This window comes from Dama dama, chromosome 7, assembly GCF_033118175.1.
Source record: "Dama dama isolate Ldn47 chromosome 7, ASM3311817v1, whole genome shotgun sequence".
Lineage (NCBI taxonomy): Eukaryota > Metazoa > Chordata > Mammalia > Artiodactyla > Cervidae > Dama > Dama dama.
In genome coordinates this window covers 53,487,812-53,509,814 of record NC_083687.1, presented here as the reverse complement: position 1 = coordinate 53,509,814, position 22,003 = coordinate 53,487,812, and the positions used below count along the sequence as shown (strand labels likewise).

Here is a 22,003-nt window from a genome sequence, read left to right as displayed (position 1 = left end):
ATGTATGAAAAAGGGAGTCTTCCCTCCCTGGCCTGTGAGTGTCTCAGGAGATAGGAGAGGTTGGGGCTGGGGGCCCCATCCCATCCATCTCTCTCTAGGCATTCGACTTTAAAAAAAATAGTACTTTAACGCCAGACTTTAATGGCTATTATAACATTCTTGGGTAGATCAAAAATATGCAACTATCCAAACTGTAAATTATATAGATCATTCTTTTAAAAAGACTGGCACAGAGTATAACAGCTTTTTATATATGTAAGGATCATTCTGTGGATTTATGTAATTACAGCTACTGCAGTAAAATTATAAGCCAAAGTTTATTAACCATACAGCTCTGGTTTTCCCTTCTCAAAGGGCTCAGAGACTGGCCTACAGCCTCTGAGACCCTTTAAAGAGACTGTTCTCGCCAATGAGCATCTGAGAAAGTGTTAACCTGCCAAGCAAGGAAAGACATGCAAAAGAAAACACCACAAGGGGATGTTTCCTATCAAATGTGAACTAATCAGCAGTGACAGCCAAATGTAAGGGCGCTGCTTCTGAACAGCAACCTGGCAGGCAGAGTCTGCCAGGAGGGAGCCTCTGCAGCAGCAGTTCACTTCCAGGAATTTACTGTGAGGAAGGGAGGAGGGTGATGTGGCCAGCATCCCCTCTCAGTGACAGCCACAAAGTCACCTGAAGGTTCCCAGCAGGAAAAAGTGAAAACAAGAATTTTACAATGGCACATCCAACAGTAACAAATACTATAAAGCCATAAAACTCACATTTATAAAAATGGGAAAGTGCTCACAACAGAATAGCCAATAGAAAAAGATATATTCATTATAAACTGAATTCAGAATATTGTTTCATATTTTAATGACATATAGACACAAGTCTATGTAAGATACTAATTACTATATATTCTAAAATAAGAGTGTTTATCTTTCGTGAATTACAGGTGATTAAAAAAAAACTTTTTTAGATTTGTCAGTATTTCTCCTTTTAAAAAATGATTAGGTCTTAATTAAAAAAAAAAATCATTTATTTTTGGCAGTGCTGACGTTCCCTGTTGGGCGGGCCGTCTCCAGTTACGCTGCGCGGGCTTCTCGCCGCGGCTCCCCGTACTGCACAACATGGGCTCCAGAGCGTTCCGGCTTCAGCAGTCGTGGTACATGGGCTTAGCTGCCCTGAGGCACGTGGAATGTTCCAGACCAGGGATTGAACCTGTGTCCCTGCACTGGCAGGTGGGTTCTTAACCACTGGACCACCAGGGAAGTCCAGAGGTCTTACTTTTACAATAAGGGAAAAAAAATGCACGATAAAAAACATCAACACTTGAGACTGGGAGGCGCTGGCACCGCACGTGGACACGCACGGGCACGCGGGGCTCCACAGCACAGCCCAACGGAGGCCTCCAACGGGGCTCATGCCAAAGGAGTGTCTCGCAGCGAAAGACGGTTTGGAAATGCTGACAAGTTTCGTGTTTATTATTTAATGCTGTTTTATGAAGTTCAAAATGATATACATTTAAGCAACCAGCGTCTGATCCTATTCCTCTGGTGTCTCCTCATAGAAACAATTTTGTCCTTTATATTAGCACAGGCATGATGCCAGAAGAGCTGGCACTCTGGACTCAGCCTGAGAGGCCTGCTTTGTTAACTTCCCTCTCTCTGAGCATCTTTCTGCATGAAAAACAGAAAGAAATTAATTTCCTTAATTACTTCAGAGAGCTATTTTCATCAAACAAAACTGTGTAAAAAAAATCATTCCAGTTTTAAAGGATGAAAAGGGAAAAATTGAGTTAGTGGCTCAGTCGTGTCCGACTCCGCAAGCCCATGGACTGTGGCTCACCAGGCTCTTCTGTCCACGGGATTCTTCAGGCAAGAACACTGGAGTGGATTGCCATTGCCTTCTCCAGAGGATCTTCCCAACCAGGGATCCAGCCTGTGTCCCCTGCACTGAAGGCAGATTCTTTACTGCCTGAGCCACCAGGGAAGCCCCAAAGGATAAATGATCATTAAATTTTAATGAACTCCTAACAAGCATGATTATTTATGTAAAAATTAATTCCATTCTTACAGATGAAGAGTAAGATTAAGGGAACTAAAAAGGCCAGTGAAGCTCTTCATGAAACAGAATGCAGAAGGAACTGTGTCTGGAGAAACTTTGGCCAAGTCCCCGAGCACGGCTCAGGGGAGACCTGCGAGAGGCGGGGTCCGGGGGGAGAGGACGCCCAGCAGCAGCTCTGAGGGGCCTTCCCTCTGACCGCAGAGCAGAGCATGGGTGACCAGTGTTCAGGGTATCTGAATGCCCCGGACTGCTCTCGGATCTGGGCCTCCGGAGTTATGTTACCTGAGAAGGGAACCATGAAAAACAAGGGCAGCTGGCAGCTTTTTTACCTTAATGCAAGAAACATGTTTTACTTCACTGTCATCATGAAATTAATAAATCCACTCATAAAAAACAGAAACAGCACAAAGACTATAAATCTAGTTTACTGTCTATTCCTTTAATGCTCAGTTGAATGCTTTCAAAATATTCAATTCCAAATTCTGAGTGCCACAGATAGCACCGCCCAGATCCTCAAATCACCTTGGTTTCAGAACACAAGAGCCTGGACAAAGACTGGCAAGGACACAAGAGCCCACCTGCATGTCAATTTCCTTCTGCTTCTTACTGACACAGATGCAATCTACAGAAAATCCCCACTTAAAACTTATAAAAAATGCTCAAAATTCTCCAAGCCAGGCTTCAACAATACATGAACCATGAACTTCCAGATGTTCAAACTGGTTTTAGAAAAGGCAGAGGAACCAGAGATCAAATTGCCAGCATCTGCTGGATCATCAAAAAAGCAAGAGAGTTCCAGAAAAGCATCGATTTCTGCTTTATTGACTATGCCAAAGCCTCTGACTGTGTGGATCACAATAAACTGTGGAAAATTCTGAAAGAGATGGAAATACCAGACCACCTGACCTGCCTCTTGAGAAATCTGTATACAGGTCAGGAAGCAACAGTTAGAACTGGACATGGAACAACAGACTGGTTCCAAATAGGAAAAGGAGTACGTCAATGCTGCATATTGTCACCCTGCTTATTTAACTTATATGCAGAGTACATCATGAGAAACGCTGGGTTGGATGAAGCATAAGCTGGAATCAAGATTGCTGGGAGAAATATCAATAACCTCAGATATGCAGATGACACCACCCTTATGGCAGAAAGCGAAGAAGAACTAAAGAGCCTCTTGAAGAAAGTCAAAGAGGAGAGTGAAAAAGTTGGCTTTAAGCTCAACATTCAGAAAACAAAGATCATGGGATCTGGTCCCATCACTTCATGGCAAATCGATGGGGAAACAGTGGCTGACTTTATTTTGGGGGGCTCCAAAATCACTGCAGATGGTACCTGCAGCCATGAAATTAAAAGATGCTTACTCCTTGGAAGGAAAGTTATGACCAAACTAGACAGGCTATTAAAAGGCAGAGACATTACTTTGCCAACAAAGGTCCATCCAGTCAAGGTTATGGTTTTTCCAGTAGTCATGTATGGATCTGAGAGTTGGACTATAAAGAAAGCTGAGTGCTGAAGAATTGATGCTTTTGAACTGTGGTGTTGGAGAAAACTCTTGAGAGTCCCTTGAACTGCAAGGAGATCCAAACAGTCAATCCTAAAGGAGATCAGTCCTGAACATGCATTGGAAGGCCTGATGTTGACGCTGAAACTCCAATACTTTGGCTACCTGATGCGAAGAGCTGATTCGTTTGAAAAGACCCTGATGCTGGCAAAGACTGAAGGTGGAAGGAGAAGGGGACGACAGAGGATGAGATGGTTGGATGGCATCACCACCAACTCAATGGACATGAGTCTGAGTAAACTCCAGGAGTTGGTGATGGACAGGGAGGCCTGGCGTGCTGCAGTCCATGGGGTTGCAAAGAGTCGGACATGACTGAGGGACTGAACTGAAATCTCTCCCTGCTTTTATATGCAATTCCTAATCATTTCATATATTTTTAAAATGATAAATGACTTCTCCAATGATAATGTTAGTGTCATTATTATTATTGCATAAAAACAAAATGCCCACTTTCTACAAATACTAACTTTTTACTACAAGAGAACACCTTGTAATTCTCAACCAAAAATGTCTGGAAATAAACTCGACATTTGGCCCTGAAGTCTTAAGTCACAACATTTCTCATCAGGATGATTAATCTTTATGAAAAGGCAGGAAAAGAAGACACAGCCACCCACTCTGACATTTTCTATCTTTAAAAAAAAAATCCCAATCAAGTTCATGAACTGGAACCATCATTTGTAAAAAGTATGCAATCCATCAAGAGCACTCTTTGATTGTAAGATTAACAAGATCACTATCTTATTCTGTGCACTAAGAAAACTGTACTGACATTAAAAAAAGTGGCTCCAGCTTGCTTTACTTAGAAATCTGATAAACCTCTGCCCAGGAACCAAGCAACCTTTAATAATAACAAGATCACTGCATCTTTTTCTTTTCTGATTACTTGAAAAATATAAACACTAAAGTGCAACATCATTTAAAAAAAACAACACTCCAATGATTTATTTATGCAGGACTCATTTTTGTCCAGTTCTCCACATGCAGCACTGGAGAGGGGAGGTGGTGTGCTTTTCAGGAAAGACAAAGCAACCTAGAGCTGTGCCTGTGTGCATGTGTGTGTGCACACGTGTGTACGTGTGCACTGCACCTGTGCAAATGCTTCAGCAGGCACGCAGAAGCTCCGCTGTGGTCCCCGAAGCAGGAGAGAGGAAGGAGAGGTGATTGTGAGGTTCAGGGTTTGCTGTTGGCTAGTGACAGCTCTAACCTGAAAGGAGACGCATCTGAGATGCCTCTGGAAACCTTTCTCTCCTTTCCTTCCCTCAGTTTTGGGAAGCTTGGGTGAGAAATATGCCAGCTCTAGTCCTGCAAGGACTTTGCTCCAGAGAAAGAGAAGAGCATTAACTCCAGGTGAGCTGTGAGAAAGGGCCGGGAGGTGAGGGTGAGAGGAGCAGAGGGCGGAGCGAGCGGGGTGGGGCGGCATGGAGAAAACAGCTGAAAATAAGCGGGTGACAGGACCCCCGTCCCTTCACAAGTCATTACCTGTGTTATTTTTTCTATTCCCTGGAAGTTGTGTTTTTCAAAATGGTCTGCTATGTTTAGGAAGGTGTGACGTTCTAGGTAGCAGCAATTACTTAGGACTATCAAAAGTCGCTGTTCCTAAAACCAAAACAAATTTTTAAAAATTACATTTACAGTAACAGATTGAAAATTTAACAGATAACATTTATCACTTGCTAATTACAATCTCTTAGTATTTCATATCCATATTCAGCACTTTGTTTATCTTGGTTCCTTCTTTCCAGTAACAGAGAAACATAATACAAATCTGTAATTCTACTAACTAATCACTATGACCTAATACACTGAAGAGTCAAATCATGTTTAACTCAAATTCCTTTGGAAATCTAACAGCTGTATGGAAAGCAGGCGGATGGAGCACAGGAAACCAGTGAGATGGAGTCAGGTGCTATTCTTAGGAAAGGGGTTCTACTTTGCTGTTTCTTTTACATGTTTTGCACCCAAAATAGCTATAAAAATGGATTTAAAAATAACTACCAAAAAACATTGAAACTTTTGGAAAATAACTTCTAAATTTTTCATAACTTGGAAGAAAACTGTAACGGCACCTACAGACGGGCTCCCTCACCCACGAGGCCATTGCAGCCCTCCTCATGGAGAGTCTCCTCCTTGGGGGAAGCGAGGGGACAGAGGCTGGGCACCTGCCCAGTCAGCCCCAGAGAGGGCCACGCTACACCCCCAGGCTTCTGGCTGCTCACGGTAATTTCGCATCAAAGTGACCAGACCCCCAGGGTGACGAATCAATCCTCTTCGTAGAGTTCAGAAGAACTGGCTTGTAAGGAAAGTTCTAGGAACGGCTCTGTCCCACCTCCTCAGGGTGAGGGTTTCTCTAGAACAAGTGTGACTAATCCGAGGCCTCGGTTTAGATCCTGACTGAACTCAGGGCAGAGATCCTCCCCAGGAGACACTCCCACCTGTACTGGGCTCGCTGTGGTGCACTCAGCAGTGACTGAGGTCGGGAGGGAAGGGCAGGTGCGCAGACCACGGGGCCGCCCTGGCTGGGCCCGCACTGCCCAAGAGTCCCATTCAGGGCCTTCACAGCGTGCAAACTGCTAGGTCTCTATTTAAAGTTTCATTATTTAAGTTCTGGCAGAGTGTAGTCTACTTGTTGTCTTTTGTGGTCGTCAAAAAATATAATTAAAAGGCCCAGAATTATTATGGTGGTTTAAAAGTAATGAAACGGCCTGAATGACTCTATGGATGAGAAGTGGAGGTTAAAACAAAGAAAATGAGCTATCATCTACCCTCCTCCACGTTCCACGTTTAAACCTTGTGAGATGGCCACTGTGAGACTGGGGGTGACAGGCAAGGCTGGGGGAGGCCGGACCCCTGCCCGCGCCCCGTGCCATCATGTGGCCCTTGTAAGGCACTTGACGTGCAGTCACGTGACTCCTCGGCAGCCAATCTGATCTCAGCTGGTCTCTCAGGCCCACAGTCCATCCTTAATCGCCTTCCCTGGGGAGCCGGCTGCCAAGCACCCTCCCCTTGCCCCGCCTGCCAGTGGCCTGCTCCAGCCTGCCCTGTCTCTTCTGCCCTGTTCTGTGGCCCATCTGTGGCAGGATCTGCAGACTGAGGACTCCACGGTCTCAGGCACCATCCTGGCCCTCCACAGCGTCTCTGTGATGCAGGCATCAGGCCACCCTCCGTGGTGCCTGAAGCCCTTCGGTCAGTGAACAGCAGCCAGAAGAGAAGCAGCGACAAGCCCCCTTTCGTCCCATGCTGCCCTCTGCTGGGAACCAGGACAAGACCCTGCAAGGACCTGAATCCCCGGGGTCAAATCTAATGCAGTATCATCCAGTGGAGAAACGCACAGGGACTGAGCTTGGCACCAAATCTGGAACAATCTCAGGAGAGGGGGACAGGAGACAGTGTGACCCACTGAGGGTCCTGGCTGAGAGCAGGCAGACGGAGGCTAAGGCGTGTTTCGAGGTGGGGTCCAGGCTCTGAGGAGAACTGGGCCCAGTGGGTGTTGTCAGTCCAAGAAGGAAGATGCTGAGCATGCGGCAGCCGCCTCTGCACTGGGAAGACTGTCGTGTGCAAACAGGGCCTGTCCCAAAGACCGGGAAAGGGGCAGCCCTCCCTTCCACTGAGAAGGACGCTGCCTCGGCATGTGCTTAGCCTTCTGTTCGTGTTCACGGGGGAAGCACGGTCTGAACTCACCAGACGGCCTCCACTCACCCTTGACCCAACGCAGGCAGTGCCCCACAGCCGTCCACTCGCCCCCACAAGCCCTGGCTTCAGTCTGACCCGCGGGCACTCCAACAGTCTGCTTTTCCGTCTGGATTTCTTCCTCTCTGATGCTTCCTTCTCTGGAGCTCCCAGGCTCTCTCTTCAGGCCTCCCCTTGGATCCTGAACCCCAATATGATTTCTATATACGTGGTCTCCTCTCTATCCACTAGGACTGTCCCTCGTATCCTCATCCCATCCCAGGCCTCACACTGCTGATTTACAAATCTGTACCTGGACTTCTCTCCTGGGGGCCAACTGCCCACTAGACATCCCATCTGAACACCTCTCATTCAACACATCTGGTCCCAAACTGATGTTTTAATCTTTCTGTAGAACCAATTTTCTTTCTGAATTCTCTCTGTGAACAAGTACTATTATCTGCCTAGTCACACAGTAATTAAATCTACAACAGAGTTTTTAAAAAAATTACTTTGATTATACTTTTCCTAATAAAACAAATCCTTATTTCGGAATTGACACTTATAACAACTGTAGAAATGATATGTGTGTGTGTATGCTATTCACTCAGTCGTGGCCAACTCTTTGCGACCCCGTGGACTGCAGCCCACCAGGCTCCTCTGTCCATGAGATTTTCCAGACAAGGATACAGGAGTGGGTTGCCATTTCCTTCTCCAGGGGATCTTCCCAACCCAGGGATCGAACCTGGGTCTCCTGCACCACAGGCCAATTCTTCACCAACTGAGCTACAAGGTTGGTACTTATAATAACTGTAGAAATGATATATGGCAGGAAATTTAGGTCACATTTCCTTTCTTGAGAGAAACATACACACCCATCCTTCAAGCTAATAAACTGGAGAAGGTTACTACTAATTTTCAAGATAACTGGAGTTTGAATTTTAACAGCTAAATTAACATACAGAAAAAAGCGTGTGTGAGTCATTCCTAAACACATGCATGTGTTTAAAATACATGTGAGTTTATAGGAAAGGTGATTTGGTTTTGCCATGGAATTTTGAGTTTAAATAAAATGCTAATAGGGAACTTACCACCCCCCCCCCGCCAAAAAAAGAAAAGAAAAGCAGAGCTTCTCTGATTAAAGAGGAAAACAGAGAAAGGGTGCTTGTCCTTTGCCTCCTTCCCGCCTTTCAAGCACTAGAGCATGACATGATGCAGAGAGCACACGGAAACACTCATGCTGTAACTGTCAGCTAGTAAGTGTGGAATACACACAGAACTATATCTTTACCAAAACTTTCCAAAAATAAAGCACCAGAGTAAGAGTAGTGTGTTATGGCAATAATGCGGTAACAAAGAAATTTTAGGCTGAGTTATGAAACAGTCATTACGTAGTTTTCAAATGACATGTTTTACTTTCTATTTATCATCTCTTTACGATCTTACTTACAGAAGTCAAACTGAAGTCTTCATGGATACTTCCAAACAGATCAGGAGAAGAAACATCAACGGAGAGACTGAATAGAGAAGTAAGTAAGAGAACAGTTATAGTTAAAGCACTAAAATTAAAAACATTAATATAATGTTATATGTCAATTATACCTCAGTAAAAAATTCCATAAAACCTATGTAAATTTGACTTTAAAATCTTTGGGTTAAAAATCATATAATTTTCTGCTTTTTAATATTTAACACCTAATAGCTCAAAGTAGAACCTGTGAACTATCTGTTACATGGGCCATATAAAATGTGTTTCTGGGATCTTCCCAATAATTTAATTTCTAGGTATAGACTCTCATAATTGAAATGTTTTTGCCCATCACAATCTACAGGGAACTTGTTCAAGCCCATGTTCACAGTAAATGACTAACAGGAGAGCTGAGTTAGGAAATTAGTTACTAACCCACAAGTGACCAGACACACAGAACTGTAGGGGAAGAGACACCAAAGAGCCACCAGTCAATTTACAGACACGGCAGGTGACAAGTGACACCTCGGCAGGACCTCTTTCTTTAAATTTAGCCAACTGATTTTAGAGTTTATATGGAAGATGAAAAAGATACCAAATAATATTTTAAAACAGAAAAAGCAATAAAAGGATAGCAATCTGAAAAAAACATTAAAAATAATGATAATTAAAACATTAAAAACTGATAGGAAAACATCTGTGAATGAATAGAGCAGAAAAAGTTTAGAAATACCTTCACTGCTAGAATTCAATGATGTGTGGAACAGAAATGGTAACAAAACAAGACTTATTTAATCAAAAATATCAGGAAACTGCTAACAATATAAATTCCTAGTAAATGAATGTGCTGAACATATAAAATCAAAGACAAACCAGAACTGAATATTTATTAGGCCTCAGAGGAATAAATGTCTTATACAGTGAGAGGCAAAAAACAGACAAATATGGGAAAATCTCCAGCTATCAGTTATGTTACAGCTTTAATTAAGAGGCATTTATTTCAGTATTATTTGTGTGCAAGCAGAAACCTCAGGTACAGTAAGTCCCATGTGCCAAATATTCAGAAAGACAAGGTTTCAACAACCCCAGAGAGCAGTACGATGACAGAACTCTCTCTCGGACCTGGAAACGTCAGGACTCAGGTGTGCCCTGGGCTCAGGTAACTAAGCCGGCCGGGACATCGCCCCACCCACACTGCGGGCCTCTAACAGCAGCTGCGACAACGCCCAACACAGAGCGGCATGGCTGCCAACGATGAGGAGTCGTGCATTTTCACTCTTATTACAGACCCTGCTCCTCTGGGTAGTGAGAAAGCTAATCGTGTATTCAGTTTGCTCAAAGTGCCTCTAGTAAAGCTGAGACAAGTTCAGAAGATGAAGAAACTGTGGAAAGAATACAGGCCAAATACAGAAACATATAATTCAAATGAACACTCGCTCTCTTACTCTAAGTCTCAGGATACAAGCCCAAACACAGAGCAGGAGGCCCTATTTTCAGTCTGCGCAGACGCTCCAGCAGGGCTGCTCTCAGCCCAACTTACTGTGCAGTGTCCACATCGGCATCCGGTTTGGTGCTCAGCTGCTCCAGACAGTGTATAAAAACCTAGGTCAAAGATGGGGCATTTCAGTGATTAGGAACCCTCAGATGCTCATCTGTTTGGACAGCAAAGATAATTTTCCATAAATAACCAGAAATACAGCGTGTACCCTGCAAGTGGTATATATGTATATATACCTTGTTAGGGATAAACTGTGTAACCCATATACAGAGCACATCTACACGTGCACATGTAAGAACACAAGCACTGGGAGTACATGTCTCCATGTATAACGCTAAGTGATTAAAAAAAACTTACAGCACCTGTGTTTTGATCCCACTATTAAGTTCTTGAATATATTTTATATATGTATTTTATTGCCTTCCTCTCACTCACTCACGTGTTCGACTGTGTATATGTGCCCATAAGGCACTGGTCCCAAAGAACTTGGGGCTCTAGACAAAATGTGAATCAGTCATGTCATTTAATCTGTGCTCCAGCAGATAAATACACACACACGCACAACGTGTGTACACAGAACGGGCAGCATAATAAAAATGAATTACTGGGGGAGGCACTGCTAAGCAAGCTGCAACTATTCTTACCTTGATCTTACCTACCATAAACTATTATGCACTCACACAAAATGAAAAAGGGCACACATGATTGTCGGCATCTGCTCTACACCAAGTAAACAGCAGGGAGACCAGCGGTCAGCACTGTCTCAGGTCTCCACTGCTTCTACAAAGTACCTGCATGATATTGATGCTCAGTTGGCAAACCTCCTCCTGGGTTTTAGGGTGCTGGAAGACCTGTAAGGAGGAATGAGACTTTTTGTACTTAGCTAAGAAAACTTTTTGTTCATGGAGCGTGATGTGAACAGGGAACATGTGAACAAGGGCATCCAGGGTGGGGAACCCGATGCTGAGAGGGATGCGGACAGAGACACGGCCTCGGCCTGAGTGACGGGGCGGCAGTCCCGGTGCCGCAGTGACCCAAACCCGTGTGCTGGGCCCCCCGCCCGGGGCTGCTCCCCGACACTCACGCTGGGCTCTCCAGGCTTGGACTCCAGGACACCACGCAGTGACTGCAGGGAGAGCAGCACGCAGCGCTCGAACTGGCAGGGCTGCGGAGACAGAGCAAACAGGCCTGGGCACGCGGCCCCGACACCCGACTGCCCAGGCGAGCAGAAAGGACGGGGCCACATGTGGTGCCCCTGCCCCGGGGCCAGCAGTCTGCACTGGGTGTCAACAGACAGTCACTCCCAGCAGTGGAGAGCATGTCTAACTCAACTAGAACACAAGTCAGGTAAAACGAGAACACTTCAACATTCTACTCTTTTGGAGAGGGCAGAGGCCAGGATGAGGCACAGCTGTGACACATTCTGGGAGAAGCGTGAGCTCCGGGCCTCACTCGTCTCTGTACCCATCGACACAGGTGTGTTGGCAACCATGACAGGATGAGGGCTGGCACCTGTCATTCAGAACGGGGTGGCAGTTCCGGTGACTGTCTCTACAGTCACCTTCTGTGTCCATCAAGTCAGAAAATGAAACTTGAAAATATCTCCAACAAATGGCCTATGAGTCTAAACAAGCCCCAGCTGCTCCTCTGGGGTTCCCTCTGTGTGCGTCCACTTCAGAGGACAGCAGCACACATTCTTGTTATTTGTACATTCTGGAGTGGAATCAAAACTGTCACTTTTTACAAAAAAAGGCACAGAAATAAAATAGTGGATTGCAAAGCAGAGTAAATGCAATGGAGAGAAGGACTGGGCCCTCAGAGGAAAACAAACGGAGGGGTCTGTCTCAGCGGGAGAAGCCCCTGGGACAGCGAGACCTCAAGGACACGGGCGGCCGCCATGGACAGAGTCGGAGGGGCCGGGCAGGAGGTAGCAGAGCCTGTGGGGACAGCCCCGTGCAGAACCTGCAGGCAGAACTCTCCTCCATACATGCTTCCGTTATTAACTTGGGGGGAACTGAACAGAAAAAGGAGACATCGTATACAAACCAAAGAAACACAAGTTTATACTTTCTCACAAGAAGGAATCCAGGCATAAGAAAAGCTAGTAGTAGTAGCAGTGAAAGTCACTCAGTCATGTCCAACTCTTGCGACCCCATGGATTGTAGCCCGCAAGGTTCCTCTGTCCATGGGATTCTCCAGGCAAGAATACTGGAGGGGGGTGCCATTTCCTTCTCCAGGGGATCTTCCCGATCCAGGAATCGAACCCATGTCTCCTGCATTGCAGGCAGATTTTTTACTGACTGAGCTACCTCAACTGGATGTCATTTTAATACTGTACTCTGGAGCCGCCAGAGGGCACCAGAGAGAACGCGCCAGAGTCCAAGTGAAAAAAGAAGGTTGGGGGTGGATACAGAATGAAAGGCCACCTACACAAAGTATTTAAAGAGTGAAAAGCCTCTTAGAGTTGATGAACCCACCTACCTGCCCCAGAAGGCAGGAAAATCTAAGACGTTACCATAGTAACACTGGGAGTTCAACCCCAAATTTCAATGGCAGGCAGTTCAATGCTGCTTTCCTGTGTGGTCACTTTGCTCTCCTGCACTAGGGTCAGGGTTAGGGTCAGAAAGTGAGCAGAGAGCCCCGGGGCCCGAAGGCACGGGAACAAGTGCGTCCACATGGCTGCTACTTCTTTTTTTCTGAAAAGAAAGAAAAGGCACCATCTCTGCATTTTGTCAGTGAATCACCGAAGTTAGCGCATTGTAAGTTGTCACATTATCATTCCAGTTACTCTGAAAGAAGAAAATTCTCAGAATTATCCAAACTGAAAGCAGGCAGAAAACATCGTCAGCACTTGTAGAAAACAGGATGCTCTCCAGCGAGTGTTTCGGGCACAGGCCAGGGGCAGAGCTTGCGAGCACTTCCTTAACTCGATAAGGACTCACAGGGAAAGCAAAACAGCCTCATGTCAAACAAAGGGGATCAGTACTACAAAATGCTAAGATAAGAAAGTGACTCTCCATTCAAACCTGTGAACTCCAGATGTGCTACAGGTCAACACTCATGACTGGACCCTGCCTGTGGCTCCAAGCCGGGATTCATCTTCCATCCCGGGAAGTCTGTGCCCTGGGCTGACAGCCGCTCAGCTTCCGCAGGCTGACGGGGTGAGCACGCTTCTTCAACAACGGTCATGAGACATACTGGCTGGCACCAAATCACCGTAAAAGGTTTAGATCTCTGGCTTGTGTGTCACGAGACATGAAATTAGCTATTCTACGGTTACAGTCTCTGACCACATTACGGTTTAACTTGACTAGAAACAAGTCTCTACAGTAACCATCTCAGAGGACCTTCCAGGGCATTCATCTTCTACAAACCTCAGACGTGGCCATATCTCACACACTGTGGACCCAGATGTGCAGCCACCACACACACTCACGTGTGCACGAGGGACACTGACCTGCAGAGGGACCTGAAGCCAATGGTATTTTATGACTAACTTGTTTGATTTCTATTAGGCCTTTTTTTTTTAATGAACATAAATCCCTGAAGGCAGATGCTGTGTTTTCTCAAGATGAACATACATCTTTTTCTTTGTACAACATGATCTGAAGCTGGAACCAAGACCCAGGGTCAGGCCTGCACTATCTGCTCTGCCCTGGCGTGTGTCATTCAGGGCAGGTACTCAGTGGGGCTGGTCCAGTGACGTGTCTGTGGTCTGCCAGGCTCGCTGTGATAATTAGGGAGGACAGGAGTATAGGAAGAACTTTGATAATGGTAAGGCTTCATGTAAATGTAGGGTCCTTTGATTATAGTGGTCCTAGTGTTACAAATATAGGTTAATAAATTAAAATCCTCTGTATATGTATAAAGCTTTGTGGGTTACAGCTTATTTCTATAGCATCTTGTTTAATTCTAACCAACAATACAGTGAACAAACATTCTGCTGCTTCTTTAGCTAGAGGCAGAGACGTTACGTAGCTTCGGAAGATGCACAGCACTGAGACAGCTGAGGAGAGCCAGGTCAGATGCCGAAGCTGGGCTGTGCCTCCTCCTCACCGTGCCCGACACAAGCACAGTGCCAGCCAGACACACGCTGTGGGTGAAATATTTTACTTTCCAGGAACCACAATATGGAAAGTGAAAGAAAAACAAATTTTAATTTATAACATGCAATATATCAAAGTATTATTTCAACATGTAGGCAACATAAACACTTGAGACGTTTTTCTTTCGAGTTGTGGAGTCTGAAGCTATGTGCCAAGTGGCTGCAGTTTGAACGGTACAGGTTGGTTCCATACCTCCTCCTTCTAATAGAATCTCTTAGTTATAAGAGAGTTTGTATTTAAACACAAATAATAGTGAAAAATAAACCAAATAAATTAAAACAAAATTTTAAAAAATCCTTTAAAATATAATTGTAACAGAGTTATTAAAAATAAATTTCCTAATTTCAGCATGATTTAATTTACAAAAATTCAGAAGTATTTTTGGTATTCCACACACACACACTTGCATATCTTTGTATTAACTTAAAAGCGAAATCTTGAAAAGAAGGAAAGAATTTCAACTTGTCAAAAATTCCCCAACTGTCAGAGAAAGACTGTGGACAAGCACACAAAAAAATTCAAGGACATGAAGAAACATTATAGGGGATGGCTGCTCCTCACCAATCTGAGCCCTACTACCCTCTAAGTGTGGACAAGGCAGACCATTTTATTCTAGTGTCCCTGTCTACTAAGGTAAGACAAGTTATTGGACAAGCAATGTGCTCGGCCGAAAAACTACATTTTTCCCCCAGCATCTGTTACAGATAGTGGTAGGCATGTGGATAAATTCTGGCCAATTAGATGTAAATAGCTGTCAGTTATGGCTCCTGGGAAAATGCTGGACTTCCCTGTGGACAGGAATAAGGCCTGATGTTATGGCTGGAATTGCAGTTGCCATCCTGTGACCATGAGGTATCTTGAGAAATAAGCCACACTAAGGATCACAGAGCAGAGGTCAGAGGAGCCCTGGACCCTGCCTGCATTGCATACTGCAGCCGCCACACCAGTCCCACATCTTCAGTGCGAGAGAAGAAGGACATGCCCCCTTGTTTAAGCCACTGCATGCTTAACCTTGCCTAAAACCCACCTACAGGGCTGCTGTGGATCCATGAGACAGCTGTGAAAACACACTGCTCACGAACCCTGGTCTTCTTTTCAAGGGGACTCTGAAAAACCTCAAAGTCCCATCTGAAAAGATGGCAGCTCTAAGGTGGAAGACTACAGTTTTAACTGCCCACCTGACCTCTGTATGTATCTGGAGAAATTCTTATTGTCCTCTGTTTTGTCTTAGGGTCTAGCAACAACATTTTGTTTTTTCTGTCTTGCTGTTCTGAAAAATTCAAGTTGCTGGGAAGCTTAGAATTACATTAAAAAATGTTAACACAAACAAAAAGCAGGAGTTACAGGATGAAGAAAGATCACTCTAAAGGTGATCCACTGCTTTTACTAATTTTTAAGCATATGTGGTTAGTATTAACCAAAAATGACTATGAGAAGGAAAACTTTGAGAAGTTTGTTTTTCCATTTCCAGAAAATTTTTAGGGTTGCAATAGTGCACTCGCTCATTATTATCATAATAAATCAACTATTCTGAATGTAACAGACACTAACGACTAATCATCTAGAGGAATTTAAACTTACTAGAGATGTCAGGCCTTCGCTGTCGACAACCCAGTCTTCCTTCTCTGCCAGTCTCTTTATGTCTGCAGGGAACACAAGTGCACAAGCATGTCTTACTGCAGTTGCCTCACTGAGCTCCAGAGACATAAAATCCATAAAGGCTATGGTCTTTAACTGTTTCATATAAGTTTGCAAAAAATTAGTGAAAACAGGGATAGGCTTCCTCGGTGACTCAGTAAAGAATTCACCTCCCAATGCAGGAGTCCTGGGTTCAATCCCTGAGTTGGGAAGGATCCCCTGGAGATGGAAATGGCTACCCACTCTAGTGTTTGTGCCTGGGAAATTCCATGGACAGAGGAGCCTGGTGGGCTACAGCCCATGGGGTCACGAAGAATCGGACACGACTGAATGACTAACACACACCTAATTCTGGAAGACTCAAGGATTTAAATGTGTCTTACTCACTGGATTTTTCTAATAAAACAATGTAAATAAAACTGTCTACTATGCAGCCCAATCTGAAGAATGCCAGGCCAGGTTCACTGACAACTTCACACTTATTCAGCACTCCTGATAATATTCAACAGGTACAATATAAGACACAAGGCATTTCCCCCAAGATTTCTAATAACCAGTGTGGACTCTCTCTGTCCTGCACATTCCCTACAACAACAGCACGATGCCCATGGCAGGAGAAATAGATCTGGGCACACTTATGGGCCCAGCCCTCACCTGGGCCAGAGGCCAGTTTTATGCAGACACAGCCAGCCTATGATAAAGTCCTGAGGAAAGACAACAATGGTCTGCACCATTCATAACAATGTTCTTGTTTGTTTTTGAAATATGTAATACCCGAAAGGCTGCTTTGTAAAGATAACCTTTATTGTTTATGACTATATGCAAAAATCCTGAAAACTCTAAAAGTATTAAGAAAATGAGCATCACCTGTAACTTCTGTGCAAAGAGAAACTTAATTCTTTTGACTTAATGCTGTTTCTAAATAAAACATTTTAAATATACATGTATATTTTCCAAATTAAGATCATACTTCATACACACATTTTATAGTCTAGTTTTTACATTTGACATTTTCCATAAGGATGTTCTTATATCCTTAAGCATTTTTCAAGAGTATCCATTTAAGTTCTGCATGGCCCGGCATCTCAAAGCAAACAGGATTTGAAAAGTATTCAAAAAAGAAAAAAAAACAAAACAAAACTACATTGAACAGTGACAGATGATCTGAAACATTCACATTTCTCTAAGAGCATCTGTCCTGTTTCTGAGGATTTGGGGACTGGAAAGCGGCGGCGTGTGTGGGTAACTGCTGCTGAGCCGACGTCACCAGTTCTCTCAACACACCTTCGGCTGTGTGCTGCAGTGTGACCACCACGCAGCGCACTCGGAGATCCAAGACGAGGTCCTGGATGGTCTGCAGCAGGTCACTAGGGATCTCAAGGGCGGCCAGTGATTCACACGTCAGCCTGCGGAACAAACACAGCGAGACAAAGGTGAGCACGGGGGGCCTGGAGTGGTTCTTAACATCGTTTTGGCATCCCACCATGCTTCACGGTGGCACTTACAAGCTAGCGCTTTATGCTGAAAACAAGGATGGTACAATCCATGACAAGGGTTGTAACATCACAGTGACACTGACTAAACAGTGACAAAGGTGACACTCTCATCAGACCCAAGCACGAGGAAGGCTCAGGAGCTGAGTTATTAGATGACACACAGGGAACAGTGGACACAAAAGGACAGAGCAAAATTCTTTGCTGAGTGTGTCTTTTCTTCCCCTAAAAAGACAAAAATATTTGCCCCTTCTCCAGAGAATGCGCCCACACTTACCTGAGAGTCTGGATGACGTGAGCCAGCCACTGTCCGGAGAGCTCGGCCTTCACCTCCCAGCCTCCGTGCTGCCGCCCTCCGCCCTCCGCCGTGCCGAGTGGGAGCAGGGCCCCGCGGACCAGCTTCACGAGACACTGCATGACTTCCTGGATCATTTTCTACACGTTAACAAACAAGCAGAACTGCATTAAAAGACATCAAACTTGACTGAATCAACTGGGGGGAGTCAGCCTGCACAAGACAAATGTCTTGAATGTAGATCAGGCCTTCCAGTCAGTTTAAGAAAACCCTACCCCAAGAAAGAGTCTACAAACTTATCCTTAACTTACCTTAAAATCATTTTGTCTTTGCCTTACATTCTTTGATCTCTCAATGTGGCCTGACTTCTCAGCAGTCTGAAAAATGAAAATAAAAAACCCCAAAAACCTATTAGTTGTCTCTAGAAATAATTCATAAAAATAAGAAATGCTTAGCTGCTGTATGTAAAGAGAGCGATAAATATGGTTATAACTTGATTAAAAGGAATGTATAAGAAGTAGTCTAAGTCTCTGATTAAGGGATGACTAATTAGAAAACCCTCCTTATTCCAACAAGAAGCTATTTATCTTCCTAAAAGCTTTAAGTACAATTCCCATAAATAAACCTAAGTATTAAGCTGAAGCTATCCTTTCTGTAGGTGAATTTCACATGCCGTTCTCATCCACAACTTTTTACGGTTAAACCTACAGGCACACAGCCCACAGTACTGCTCCAGCACCGCTGCCCGGGTGTGGGTGTAGAAGCGAGAGCACAACAGCTCTGGGCGGGTCCGGCCATCTGCGGTCCCCGGCCCACTGCCGCCTCCCTCAGTGTGTGTGTGCTCAGTCGTGTCCGACTCTTTGCGACCCCGCGGACTGTAGCCCACCAGGCTCCTCTGTCCATGGGATCCTCCAGGCAAGAACACCCGAGTGGGTTGCCATGCCCTCCTCCAGGGGATCTTCCTGACCCAGGGATTGAACTTGCGTCTCTGGTTATCTCCTGCACTGGCAGGCGGGTTCTTTACTAACGCACCACTTGGGAAACCTGTCCCCACACTCCACCCACAGAGACTATAAGCATGAATGGTGGCGTTTTATTTTTTAAAAAATTTCACATCGGCAATCTTCTTCCAGGGATTTTTGTCCAGTTTGGAGGGAATGTATTCTAGAACTGACTGTAGAACCAAGTTTTCCTCTGATTTCTCTTTCTCCTTAGAGCAATGTGTAGAAGACTACTTTATACTGATTAGGAGAGAAATCTGTTTAACTGGATTTCAGTTAACTTTTTATTATCAAATTTTCTTACAACCAAATATGATTCTATAGAATGTCCTATCAGGACAAACTTGGGACACTTTCCAAAGGAACATCATGAAATGGCATAATATAAAAAAACTCACCACCATAACCTTAAAAGGAAAAACACTGGTATATTTAGGTGGAGAACTTTAAGTTAGGAATAACTGCATTATAAATGCTACAATACTGACACCAAGGTAATTTTAAAATACTTCAGGTAATGTCATTTTTTAGGTATAAGCCAGAGAAACTGTGGAGAGTCATCTACATGATCAACACTATTGACCCGAAGGAGGAAGACAAGGATAAGGATGCTGGTGTTTTCACCAAGAATCAGACACCCTGACAGACAAAGCCAGCACACGCAGACACACACCCTTCTCTGGCAGTAACTCACACTTCTTGCGCAACTTTTAATGTTTTTTTCTTTGTAGTGATGCTTTTTTTGAAAGAATGAAAAATCATGATAATAATTCAACAAGCGAATTCCTAAGTCTCTTGGCCAGCAACACTCAAAATTCTTTGTACCCCAGGATTTACAGAAATTGATGCTCTTCTCCCTTTATTTTTAAGACACTTGAAAAGTAACTGAAGTGACGCAGAGCTGTGGTGAGATGTGACCAGAGAAGCTCATGCTGGAATCTGACCAGCTGGAAGGATAAGAGGCACAGGGTGAGGTGGCCCCTCCCCAGGGCTCCTCCTGAGGCTTCAACGCGCAGACACAACTGATGAGATCACTGGGGACTGAACTCAGCCTCCCGCCCTTCTCTCTGGGGTGGCACTGAAAGTTCCTACCCTCTGAACCCACGGCCGGTCCTCTGGACAAGCCTGGCCTCAGCGGGGATGAGACACTCACTAACATGCCTGCACACTTAGGAAGTCACAATATCAGAAGTGAAGATCAAATATATACTTCTCAGTACTTACAATAAGTCACAAGATCACAGTTCCAAATTCACATCTCCAGCCCAAATCTTTCCTCACAGAAAGATCTCCTTTCCGAATCTGAATTTCAGATTGCCTTCTTGGTGTCCCCAGAAGGCCTGAGCAGAACAGGATCAAAGGGTGGCTTTCTGGGTCTGGAGTCTGCTGGCCTGCAGCTGGGAACCACAAGGGTCTCCAGCATGCTGACTGTGGATCTTGGGGCTATTAACTCCACAGTCCTGGAAGACAGTTTCTTGGAATAAATCCATTCCCTCTATATATACACTGCTGAAAACAGAGCCAACATCCTGGTAGTTGTTTTTCTGAGCCCTGCCCATAAGACCTGGCTTACTGTGCTGTGGAAGAAGGGGAGGGACTCTGAAAGAAGGCGTAATTTGTCTCCGTGAAGGGTCGTGCCCATATAAAACTAAGTATCCTGACTGTCAGATGACATTTTTCTTGTTGCATCTGCCAGCACTAAATGCTTGTCCAATGGGAAGATTACTTCAGAGTCCTCTGTCCTGTGAAATAGCTTTGAATCAAAGGAAAGAATAAAAATCAACTGTTAAAAACATCATACTAAAATTAAGGTTAAACTCTTCCACAACATTTTGCCCACCAAACAGGTGCTACTGCATGCATGAAGATGCCAACTGGACAGAATAACTGTTCGGGCTCCAAGGGCCTGTCTCTAAACATGTAAAGAGGTGAGCAGGTGGAGTGAGTGGGCGGGGGAACCAGTTGTAAGGCCTTCCTCTTCCAATTGTTAAAAAAAATTGTTACTTATTATTTTTATTTGATGAAGAGTTGAATATCTCCAACATGCTGAATTATGTGCAGTGTGCCCTTTTAAAGTTTTAAAAGGAAAACTTAATTTTGAAACAACATTTTAATTTACATTCTATGAGTTACACAACTTTTTAAAATGCTGATTCCTGATATTTAAAAATTTGGATACTTTAAAAGTTCTCACCTGAAAATACACCATATTTAAAATATATCTAAAGGTGAGATCTTACCCTACTATTAACCATTTCACTAGCTAAAACCCTTAACTCTTTCCTGCACACACAGACCAAAACTACTTTGTGGTAAGACCAACGGTTAGATTGCACTGTTTTGATTCACATATGTTACTTCACATGGCCGTGACTAGTCTGAAGAACTATCTGTTAAACTGCTGGAAACTCCATCTCAATCTTTTAACGGATGAACTCTAATAAAACAAAAGTTTTACAACAAGAAAAGATAAGAAATTTCAAGTAAGTTGTAACTAAATATTTCAGAGCTTTCTTGTATGAGATTCAATACCAAAACCCCTGGACTTCTTCCCAAGATTAATTTAATGAAGTCTCCGGTTTTCACTCACAACAGTACCCTCTCCTAACTCCATTCCCGCCACTGTCCTCTGAGGTCTTACTCGTTTTCCAGTAGAGGATAACTTAATTTAAAAACACACCCAAATCTGTAGAGTAAATTACACTTAATTAATAATATTACTACAAACTTTTAAGAGAAGTTTATGACTATAAATAGGTAGAAACTCCACAGGCAAATTCAACTCATACAACTAATTACAGCGATTTTTTTTCAGGGCTAATATTATTCCTGAGCTCATTTATTTTTCATTGGCAATTAAATACTTCTAGACATTTACCACAACTAGGTATAACCTGTAAGGCAGGAAAATATAGTCCCTTTTCACTACATTATTCCAGATCAAAAACTCTAAAAAGACTCAAGATGAGATAACTACTGTCCATGTTGGAGGAGACCACCTTCAGAAACTGATACAACTGGAAGGAAAAACACTCTGCTAGAAAAAAGAAAAAAAACAACAACAAGTTTCAGGCAGTTTCCAGGGCTCTGCTCCCCTAGGGTGTGAGCACTGGCCTCAACGTCGTCGCCCCGCGTGCCTGGTCAACACCATTCCCTCACTGCTTACAGCTATGAGACACCTCTGTGTGCCAGGCCAACGACACTTCACATACTGGAAAGAAT

At 44.1% G+C, this 22,003-nt stretch overlaps 1 protein-coding gene across 2 annotated transcripts in view; it reads right to left on the bottom strand.

Moving 5' to 3' along the window:
• EXOC2 (exocyst complex component 2) overlaps positions 1–22,003 on the bottom strand; it is a 118,132-nt gene that overhangs the window by 33,155 nt on the left and 62,974 nt on the right. For both annotated transcript variants that reach the window (XM_061147751.1, XM_061147752.1), the window contains exons 14-22: positions 18,092–18,157; positions 17,763–17,920; positions 17,277–17,398; positions 15,936–15,997; positions 11,333–11,413; positions 11,040–11,099; positions 10,291–10,352; positions 8,733–8,799; positions 5,096–5,212 (exon numbers count right to left, since the gene is read on the bottom strand). In XM_061147751.1, coding sequence (XP_061003734.1) covers positions 5,096–5,212; positions 8,733–8,799; positions 10,291–10,352; positions 11,040–11,099; positions 11,333–11,413; positions 15,936–15,997; positions 17,277–17,398; positions 17,763–17,920; positions 18,092–18,157 — 795 coding nt within the window. The remainder of the gene's footprint in view (positions 1–5,095; positions 5,213–8,732; positions 8,800–10,290; positions 10,353–11,039; positions 11,100–11,332; positions 11,414–15,935; positions 15,998–17,276; positions 17,399–17,762; positions 17,921–18,091; positions 18,158–22,003) is intronic.